The sequence below is a fragment of the Solanum verrucosum genome, unplaced genomic scaffold (assembly GCF_900185275.1).
Source record: "Solanum verrucosum unplaced genomic scaffold, falcon-dt-bn FXZP01000302.1, whole genome shotgun sequence".
In the NCBI taxonomy this organism is placed as follows: Eukaryota; Viridiplantae; Streptophyta; class Magnoliopsida; order Solanales; family Solanaceae; genus Solanum; species Solanum verrucosum.
This window is the reverse complement of record NW_026019914.1, coordinates 1,476,135-1,486,668: the sequence shown is the minus strand read 5'-3', so window position 1 is coordinate 1,486,668 and position 10,534 is coordinate 1,476,135. Positions and strand designations below refer to the sequence as shown.

Genomic DNA, 10,534 nt, shown 5'->3' with positions numbered 1-10,534 from the left:
TCCCCATCCTCCTTTAGAATTCTGTGTATAAAAAGTCGCCTTCTTCTCCTTTAGAATTCTGTGTATAAAGGACTGAACATGAGTATTGTCCGTGAAAGGTTCCAGTATAGATATAATGGAAATATGATGCATCTTCTTGAGCATTTTGATTCTTTCCATAACACCTTGGGTGTTGATCCCTCTTACATTCCGTACGAGTGTACTGATCATTGAGCTGATTTGGAAGTAAAGAGCCTTGTGTTTGGTTTGCCTGCTGTAGCAGCATTTGGATTCTGCCCTTGTTTGGACAGGAACTTGTCATAATGTAGTCCTCTTGGTGATAATCCTTGTTGATTAGATACTTGGTGGATTTCCTCTTCTAGATCATTGGTAGTGTGAGGACTAAAGGCATTAATCAATAGTTCACTAGTCTCATCATCATCATCCTGATCTTGAAGGGATTGATTATCTATATCTAGCTCATCTTCAGAGTTCTCCACATCATATTCGTCAATAACCGGAACATAATTTACCTTTCATGCTGCAGCTCTGTCTGGAGGATCCTTGTGAGGGGGAGTAAGATATTGAGTTTGAAGTGGAGTGATATCCATACCCTGCAGATCATCCACCATAATAAACCTCTGACAGTTGCTGTCCTGATCCTTCTGTTCCTCCTGCTGTTTTTGGTCCTTGTCTTGTTGTGCTTGTAATTTTTTCTTAGTTGCTTCCCTCTTCTTTTTACTAGGTTTATTCTTGCTCTTTGGTGTGGTCCCTTGTTTGCTAGTACTGGCTTTAGATCCCATATCCTTTGCCATAGCTGCCCCTCTAGGACTGTAATTCTCCCCTTTGCCTGCCTGTTGGGTGGATTTGTCAATCTCGATTACTTCATTGTTCTGAACATCATGGTTCTTCTGCCCTGTTTCAGCAGTGTTACCCTGGTGCTCCTTTATACATTTTGCATTTTCTTTCTGTTGCTGCTGCAATTTCTGCTGTTGTCGTGTGTTGTATTGTTGAGCAATAGTGGTTGCAGAGGCTCTAAGGTCTAGACTATGGTCAGTGTGTACCCCCTCATGCAAAACATGAGTCAAATTCCCCCATTTGGATACCCCTTCCTGCATGTTAGAATGTTTATCCTGACATCCCCCATCCATCCCTCCTTCAACTTCTTCATTGCAATCAATAGACACATTATTAGGGGTTGTGGGGATTGGGAGCATTGAGTCAATACCTGTGCTTTTGGTGTACATTTTGTTTCCCTTTTTTAGTGCCTGAGTTGCTTGGTTCTGGTCTGTTACAGACCTGTCCTTTGCTGCTTGTGTTTGTGTCCTCATATTTCTGGTAGGCTCCTCCCTGTCTTCCTGTTGAACTTCCTGCATGCTTAGATTAGTAAATGAATTATGATTAGAGTTATTTGTTATACCTGTTGGTTGGATGTTCTTCCTGTTCTGTGGTGAGGTAGGTCTCCAGACTGCTTTCTGATTTTTTTCCTCATGCTGTTTGTTGTTTTTTCTTTTTTGTGTTTGCCACTCTTCTTCCTTTTGCTGCACAGTTTGTCCTTGGTGTCTACCTTCTTTGCTGCCTTGGTTTTGCTCATCTTCATAATCACGTGCCTTGGTTTGTTTGTTGTCATTGGCCTTTGGCATTTGTTCCCCTTTACTTTTGTCCTTCTTCTCGATTTCCAGTTCCTTCTTTTGCTTGAATTCCTCATCCGTTATTTTGAAGTTGCATTCATATATCATGTGTCCTTGATGTTTGCAATACTCACAATATGGAGGAATACTTTCGTATTCAATCGTTTGCCATCTCCCTATAGTAAGATCTGCCTCATCTAACCCAATTCATACATGTCTAGGTCTAGCCTTAGTTAAGTCAACTTGGACTTTTACCTTAGCCATGCTAGCTCTGGTTCTCTTAATGGAAGTTGTGTCCAGGTACAAGACTTTGCCTATAGGAGATAAAAGGGGTGTTATGAACTCCTTTTTAAAACAGTGCCACAGTAGCCCTGGTAGGAGTATCCATATAGGTACAATGGGTGTTTCTTCCTCAGGTCTGAAGTTTGGAGTCCAGGTCTGTATCCTCATAAGTTTCCCTTCGATAATCATTCTTTGTTGTGTCCACACTGTGTTATAGTCGAGTTCATTTTCCAAATCAATAAACACATGTCTTGCATTGTAATGAGCTATATTGGCACCGCCCGTTAGTTGAGTTTGCATGATAAAGCTCTTTCTGATGAGTTCCATCTTAGGCATAGTGCTGCTAAATTTTCCTATCAAAGTGTATTTGCAATCCACAGCCAACTTTGTCATAAAATCATCCATATCGTAAATGACAGCCGGCAGTCCTTGTTTGGATGTAATTTTAGGAGGCACCAGCTCTATGGGAATTTCTTGTTGGGCTTGATTGTGCCTAAGTTTAGCAGCCATGGTTTGCACAACTGTGTAGGGTGCTGGTTCACTAGTCTGGTCCTTTTTGGTATGGTGAATGTTACTGGGATTGGTCTGATCATTGGATTGATTTGGGTCGTTAGTATACTGACTTTTTTGGTTCAGAGGCACATGTTTCTCAAAGTTATTGGAAATCTTAGGGAAGGCGCTGTGATAACTACTAGGTTCAGAACTCCCCCCTGGGTTGTAAGGCTGATTGTGCACCAGATTATCAGTTCCCTTGTTCTGGTGTTGATTCACTTGATGATGGGGTCTAATGTCTCCCCTTACCTGTTCCTGTACAATTAGGCTACCTGCCTGTTGCCCCTTTGCATTCATGCGTAATTGATCTTCACTATCACTCAGAACTACAGAATTGAGAACAAGCTTGGAGTCAGCTGACTTACCTGTTTGAGGTCCCTTTGCATTTGGAGTGTTGTCCTGCGACTTGGTGTGTCTGGCTTGTTGTACCTGCAGATGATCAGAACTAGTAACATCATTCAAATTGACCTCTTTACCTGGCTTTTGCTGTTCCTCATTGTTTGGATTTGTATCCACAATCTTAACTCCAAAGGAGAATTGGGATGAGCCTTCCACATCAATTACTTCAATAGCTTTGTTGCCTTCAGTCACGAGCTGAGCATTTGGAGCTGGCCCTGTTCTTTGTTCTTGCTCTTTGGATTGCACTTCAATTTCCCTTTCCTCGATTACTTGTCGAGATGTTTTTTGGCTATTCGATTTTCCTTGATTATGGGACGAGTTCCCTTTTTGAATGAGTCTATGCTTGCTCATTGACTCTACACTTTCCGATTGGTGCTTGTCTATTTGTTGTGGTTGAATTCCGATCAGCTCAGTCGGAGTTTCCTCTTAGACCTGCATTTGAGTTAAATTAGCAGAGGTAGTAGTAAAATGAGTCTGATTACCTTCGGAAAGACTGTCTTGAAGATCATCGTCGTTGGCTTTTTTATGTGTCATTTCTCCACCACCCAAAACATGGTCGCCGGCGATACGAGCATCCATTTCACACGAGATTTTAGTGAGGTGTAGCTCTTCATCTGGGGAGTAAACCCCAGTGCTCAAAACATCTCGAATTTGCTGGGAGGATGTTCGAATTTGAAGGCGGGGCTCAGGCGATTCCTCGACAATTTGCCCAGAATTTGCTTCTTCAGATCTTGCGATTGGAACGATAAAATCCGATGATTTTATAGTATGTTGTAGATCTTTACTAGGAGAATCATTCCCCCTGAACACATTTTCATGAATCACATCAGTATGATCCGAGGAAATATTTTTTTGAATCCCATCTAACTCCCTCTCTAAAATCGCGACATTGATCGCCTCATTAATTCGCAATTTCACAGAGTTGCTGGATGAAGTAGTGGGCGATTGTTGGTGGGTTTTGGTCCTCAGGTCCATGCGCTCCTGATGGGATTGGTCCGGTGGCCTGGACAGGCCCTCCGGCGGCTCACGCGCCATTTCCAGGTGGTATAGTAGCCGTTGGAACTGTAGCCGTTTTTCAGAAATTGAGAGAATCCCGCGTAGAGAGAGAAATTAGAGAGAGAAAAAATTTGGGAAATGAGGAAGCGATCGGTTTAGGGGTTAGGGTTTAGGGTTTAGGGTTTAGGGTTTAGAGTTTGGATTTAGGGTATAGGTTTTAGGGTTTAGTGTTTAGAATTTATGGTTTAGGGTTTAGGGTTAGAGTATAGGGTTTAGGGTATAGGGTATAGGGTTTAGCATTTAGCGTTTACAGTATTGGGTTTAGGGTTTAGGGTTTAGGATTTTAGGTTTAGGGTTTGGAGTTTAGAGTTTAGGGTTTAGGGTATAGGGTTTGTGGTTTAGAGTTTAGGGTTTGGGGTACAGGGTTTAGGGTCTAAGGTTTAGGGTTTAGGGTTGATGGTTTAGAGTTTAGGGTTTAGGATTTATGGTTTATTGTTTAGGGTTTAGGTTTTAGGTTTAGGGTTTAGGGTTTAGGGTTTAGGGTTTTTGTTTAGGATTTAGGGTTAGGGTTTAGGGTTTAGGGTTAGCATTTTAGGGTTTAAGGTTTAGGGTCTAGTGTTTAGGATCTACTGTTTAGGGTGGGTTTAAGATTTAGTTTTATGGCTTAAGGTTTAGGGTTTCAATATAAGATTTTGGGTTCACGATTTAGGGTTTCGGGTTGAAGTTTTTGGGTTTAGGGTTTAGGGTTTTGAGTTGTAGCGTTAGGGTTGGTTTAGGGTTTAGGGCTTAGGGTGTATAGTTAGGGTTTAGGGTTTAGGTTTGGATTTAGGATATAGGGTTTAGTGTTAGGGTTTAGGGTTTAGGGTTTAGGGTTTAGGGTTTAGGGTTTAGGGTTAGGGTTTAGGGTATAGGGTTTAGGGTTTAGGGTTTTGTGTTTACTATTTAGGGTTTAGGTTTATGGTTTTTGGTGAAGCATTTAGGGTTTAGGAGTTTTAGGATTTGGTTTAGGGTTTAGGTTTTAGCGTTTAGGTTTTAAGTTTTAAGGTTTAAGATTTAGAGTTATTGTTTAGGATTTAGGGTTTAGGGTTTAGGGTTTAGGGTATATGGTTTAGGGTTTAGCGTTTAGGGTTTAGGGTTTAGGGTTTAGGGTTTAGGGTTTGTGTGTTTTGGGTTTAGGGTTTGGGGTTTAGAGTTTAAGGTGTAGGGTATAGGGTTTAGGGCTTAGGATCTAGGGTTTAGGGTTTAGTGTTGATGGTTTAGTGTTTAGGGTTTAGGATTTAGGGTTTAGGGTTGAAGTTTAGGTTTTAGGGTTTTAAGTTTAGCGTTTAGGGTTTAGATTTTAGGGTTTAGGGTTTAGTGTTTAAATTTTAGGGTTTTGGGTTTTGGGTTTAGGGTTTTTTTTTAAACAAATACAAGGAGGGGGACATAAAACCTTACCTCCGAACCTATGGTGGTACATGAGTCAACCTTCTACTAAGGCTAGTCGACTCATCCCCGTACTATAAAAGGAACCTACTAACTATGCGCCTAAAGGAGAGGACTCCTCTCCGTACATTATAACTAGTAAGCAATAAACTTGGGAGACTCTCCCCTTACATGGAGAAGAATAAAAGACCTAATCTAGAGTCTATCAAAAACTCAAGGTGGTTGCTTGATTCTCTTTATTTTCTTCCTTCCGAAATTGGATACTCCCATCCTCTTTAACAAGTAGCTACCTTTAGCAACTGTAGGAAGCTGATGATGAGTGTAATATTGTCTGAGTTGTGGCTTCCCTTTGCAAGGAAATCTGTTGTATTGTTAGCTTCCCTGAAGATGTGCTTGCATTCAAAAAATTCTAGTTGTCTAACAAGTCTCATCAGTTCCCTGATGTGTTGTTGAATTTGCCAGAGAGGTTTAGATTTGTAGCTGATCCAATTAGCCAACAGCTTTAAGTCAACTTCTAAGATGATCTTCTTAAAACTATGTTGAACACACCAGTAGATACCCTGTTGAGCTGCAAGTGTCTCTGCTAAATTATTTGAGCCAATTCCAAGGGGAATGCTGAAAGCATATATCATGTTACCTTGATGATCCCTCAAAATTCCTCCGCCCCCAATTTTGTCCGGGTTGTTCATTGCACTACCATCCATATTGAGTTTAAAATTATCGGTGGGAGGAGTTTTCCAATTAACCTGAATGATCTTGATCTCATGTTTGCAAGCCTCAATATAATTGATCAAGTCATGCCAGGCCACATGCCATTGCAAGTATGGAAAGGCAATATGGAGAAGCATTATGATATCCTTCTGAATAAGGAATTTAACTCTGATGAAGCTAGATTTTTTGCCTCCATACTTAACTGAACATCTATTTTTCCACAGATTTCAGCAGGTTATAATAGGCAATGAGTGCAGAAAATGTTTATGTACTGCATTTTTGTGTTCTGTTCCCCACCAGGCAGTCAGTAGGTTTCTCAGAGTGTTCAGATTGTGGGAGAGGCCAACACTTGTTGCAAAAAAAATCCATATGAAGCTAGCAAAATTACCATTAACTAAAATATGGTCAATATCATCAAGTCCAGGCCTGCTGCAGTATAAGCAGTTGGCGGGTTCAGCTCCAAAGTTGGTGATCCTCTCATTTGTTGGGAGTTTGCTCCTAATTGCCCTCCAAAGAGAAAAGGACATCTTGAAGGGAATGTGCTTGTGCCAAAGTCATGTGTTGATGATGCTTTTTCCCTTCTTCTTTCTGAATAAATTCCAGGCTGAGGAACATAAGAAAACACCACTATCATTGGCCGTCCACACAACTTCATCAGGGACTCCCTCTTGCAAATGCAAATTGGTGCTCAAAATTTTGGGAACTAGTGGAGGAGGAACTCTTTGTCTGATCATAGTCTCATTCCATTGTCCATTCAACAAAAATTGGGAAACTGTGGTATTATTATGACCGGTGATAGCATTATAGTGTTGGGCTAAATGTCCATCCCCCAACCAGTTATCCCACCAAAATAGGCAGGTTCCAGAATTGATCCTCCAAGTGATGTGAGGTTCCATGCTGGTCTTGTTCTTCATCATGTACTTCCAGACCAAAGATTGTCCTGTGTCCCATTTCCTTGCCACCGGATTAGATCTTTGACAATATTTTGCTCTCAAGAATTGACCCCATAGAGAATTGTTGGCTCTGAATTTCCACCACTCTTTGTATTGCATTGACATACATACATCTTCAAGGTTTCTCACTCCGATGCCTCCTTCATCATAAGGAAAGCTGAGAGTTTCCCATGAGGCCCAATGATATTTCTTTCTGTCTTTTTCTAGCCCCCAAAAGAAGTCAGTTGTCACCCTTTTAATATAGTTAAGAGTGGTTTTAAGGGCATATATAGCTTTCATGGTGTGAATAGGTATAGATTGCAAGACGTCTATGTTTAACTAAAGTGACTTTGCCCCTAAAGCTTAGGATTCTAGAATGCCATCCACTTATTTTCTTCACCACTTTTGCCACTAATTCAGAATAATAGACAATCCTTTGACCCCCTATATACAGAGGGCATCCCAAATAAGAGATAGGACTATATTTCTGAGAAAAACCATTAATATCTTGAATTAAGGACATAATATCAGGTGGAGTGTTGGAAGGGATCATGAAGTGACTTTTGGATTTGTTAATAAGCTGATCTGAAACTGCTTCATAGGTACCCAAAGTCTTCATAATCAATTGCTAGGATGCCCTAGTCCCAGAAGTAAAGATAATTACATCATCAGCAAAACTAAATGGTTGATCTGAGGACCTCTAATTTCCATCTGGAAGCCTTTATAATTGGGATCATAATGCAACAGGTTGAGCATTCTTGACAGAACTTCAGCTCCTAAAATAAATAGGGCTGGAGAAAAGGGGTCACCTTGTTTGAGGCCTTTTGTTGAATGAAACAAGTCGTGTCTAGTACCATTGACTATGACTGAGTACCAGTTGTTGCTCATGGTTCTCCAAACACAGTCAATAAAGACCTCACCAAAGTCCATAGCCCTCAACACTAAACAAGTGAAGGACCATGACACTCTATCATAGGCCTTGGCCATGTCTAGCTTGTTTACCACATTATCACCTTCCTTAGGATTTTTAATGTTATGAGTAATCTCTTGAGCCAGCATAATGTTTTCAGAGATGCTCCTTCCCCTAACAAAACCTGATTGATTCTCCGAGATGAGATGGGGCAGAATGGGAGCCAATCTGAGACAAAGAATTTTGGAAATAATTTTATTGGTGAAGTTGCTAAGACTAATAGGTCTGAATTCATTGAGCCTATTAGGGTGCTCCACCTTAGGAAGTAACACTAAGCAAGAGTGAGACATGAACTTAGGCATTATGTGACCACTGAAATATGCAAGTACTGCTTCCAATAGCTCATCTTGGATAATGTCCCAACAAGCTTGGTAAAACTTCCCTCCAAAACCATCCGGACCAGGTGCAGAATTAGGAGTCATAGAATAGACAGCTTGTTTCAATTCTTCTCTGGTAGAGAGTGCTTGTAAATTCTGGTTCTGTTCCTCTCTAACCATTCTTGGAATACATTGAAGAATATTCTCTGCAATTCTATTCTCGTGCCCTGTAAAGGTCTCCTAAAAATTAACACAGGCAGCCTTGGGAATATTTTCATCACCCTGAATCCATTCTTTGTCATCAATACTGATTTTATGGATGAAAAGCCTTCTCCTTCTTCCTCTCATGATAGAATGAAAGTACTTTGAGTTGGCATCCCCATCCTTAAACCATTGGAGCTAAGTCTTCTGTTTAAGGATAAAGGATTCCAACTTAAGGTACTTTATATATTTAGCATTACAGTGGTGAAGATTAGCTCTATTGGATTCTGTATTGTTCATCATCACCTCTTCTTCAGCCTGTCTCACCTGTTCTTCATAGTCTTTAACAACTGTAAAAATATCCCCAAACTCTCTTCTTGACCAGTCACTAAGGGTAGAAACAAGTCTCTTCATTTTTTGGTGAAGTTTCCACATTGGGTTGCCCTGTACTTCTCTTTCCCAACATTCCTTAACAGTGTGCATGAAGTTTTCATTTTCAACCCAACAATGCAAAAACTTAAAATATTTAGTCTGATGACCTTCTCTAACAACAATTTCCATTAGCAAAGGGTTGTTATCAAACCCTACTGCAGGTAGATGAGTTATAGTGGTCTGAGGCATGTGTTCAAGCCATTTATCATTGGTCATAGCCCTATCCAATCTCTTCCAAACCCTGGCTTCAGCAGCTCTTTGGTTGCACCAGGTAAAGTGATGACCACTGTACCCCAAATCCATTAAACCACAGGCTTCTATAACACTAAGGAAATCAAAGCTTTTGTTCATGTTGTAAGGAACCATTCCTTGATTTTATTCAGTAGAAGTGATCACATTGAAGTCTCCAATAGTGCACCAAGGAATGTCTTTATTTGAAAATTGCATGAGTTTATCCTAAAGGGGCCTTCTGAGATGATCCCTACATTTTGCATAGATGAAAGAGATCATATATTTCTATTTTCATTCTACATGATTCAGCTCACAAGTAATATGTTGATCCTCATTTTCTAGAATTTGACATTGAATATCAGCATTCCAGAAGATCCAGATTTTCCCATTTTGGTTAGAACAGGCCTGATCCATTCTAAGTTGAATTCTGTAGCTATTTATATAAACTTGATCTGCAAAAGGTTCCAAGATTGCAATCATGGATATGTTGTGCAATTTCTTGAGAGTTTGAACTCTTTCTAATGAACCCTGAGTGTTAAGACTCCGGGCATTCCAAAAGAGAGTTGTAATCATTAAAAACCTCTACTCTTAGACCTGGTATTGGGTCTGCTAGAGTTAGCAGATGTGTTGTTGCTGGCCTGTTTGGACTTTAATCTGCCCCTAGGAGACAGACCCTGTTGATCAGTGACCTCTTGGAGTTCTTCCTGGTGTAAAGTTGATCCAAATGCTTTGATTAGGTGAATGCTAGTCTCATCTTCCTCATTATTATTTTTCCCCAAGGAATGAGTATCTTGGTCAAACTCATCCTCAGATGGAACAATATTATACTCATCATTGTCTGTAGTTTCATGAGTTTTCCCTGGAGGATGAGATTTGTGAGCAGTGCCTTCATTTAATCCCTGCCTAACAGCTTCTGCTTCTTGTCTTCTTTTAATTGCATTCCTTTTCTTCTTACTCATTTTGCTTTGAGACCTGTTGTTAGGAGTTTTCATTTGAGCTTCATTCTAATCTTGCAGATTCCCTATTGTACCTTTTCCTGACGGATCAGTATTATTCTGTATCTGACCTGTGACCAAGTTCTGAATTTCAGTACCCTGGTCAACCTTCTCTTGTTGTTGATCCTTGAATCTGATTTGAGTCTGCTGGCCATTCTGATTATAAGTATGGGTTACCTAATCTGTGGGGTCTTCTGGATCATGCTAAACTTGACCAGTGTCAACTATCTGCCCTTTGTGATTTTTGTTAACATTTTTTGGAATATTCTGAGAATTTTGAAATGATATAGGGGTAGCAGAGACTCTAGGGTCAAGCCTATGATCAGTGTGGACAACCTCATGCAGAACATGAGTCAAACTCCCCCCTTTGGTAACCCATTCCTGCAAATTAGTAGGTTTCTCCTAACACCCTTCATCCATCCCTCCACAAACTTCATCAGAATTTTCAGCATCAACATAGATAACATTGGGGGAATGGGGT

The 10,534-nt window shown here is 40.4% G+C and overlaps 2 protein-coding genes across 2 annotated transcripts; both read right to left on the bottom strand.

The window, feature by feature from the left end:
• Positions 1-515: 515 nt before the first annotated feature.
• Positions 516-1,718, bottom strand: LOC125822664 (uncharacterized). The gene has a single exon (XM_049502100.1). The coding sequence runs from the start codon at positions 1,716-1,718 to the stop codon at positions 516-518; it is 1,203 nt and encodes a 400-aa protein (XP_049358057.1).
• A 4,811-nt stretch (positions 1,719-6,529) lies between these two features.
• LOC125822656 (uncharacterized mitochondrial protein AtMg00310-like) lies at positions 6,530-7,207 on the bottom strand. Its single transcript, XM_049502088.1, has one exon. The coding sequence runs from the start codon at positions 7,205-7,207 to the stop codon at positions 6,530-6,532; it is 678 nt and encodes a 225-aa protein (XP_049358045.1).
• Positions 7,208-10,534: the final 3,327 nt, after the last annotated feature.

Excerpts from the sequence above, each read along its gene's own strand:
- LOC125822656 (XM_049502088.1), bottom strand. The coding sequence starts at position 7,207 with ATGAAAGCTATATATGCCCTTAAAACCACTCTTAACTATATTAAAAGG.
- LOC125822664 (XM_049502100.1), bottom strand. The coding sequence starts at position 1,718 with ATGATATATGAATGCAACTTCAAAATAACGGATGAGGAATTCAAGCAA.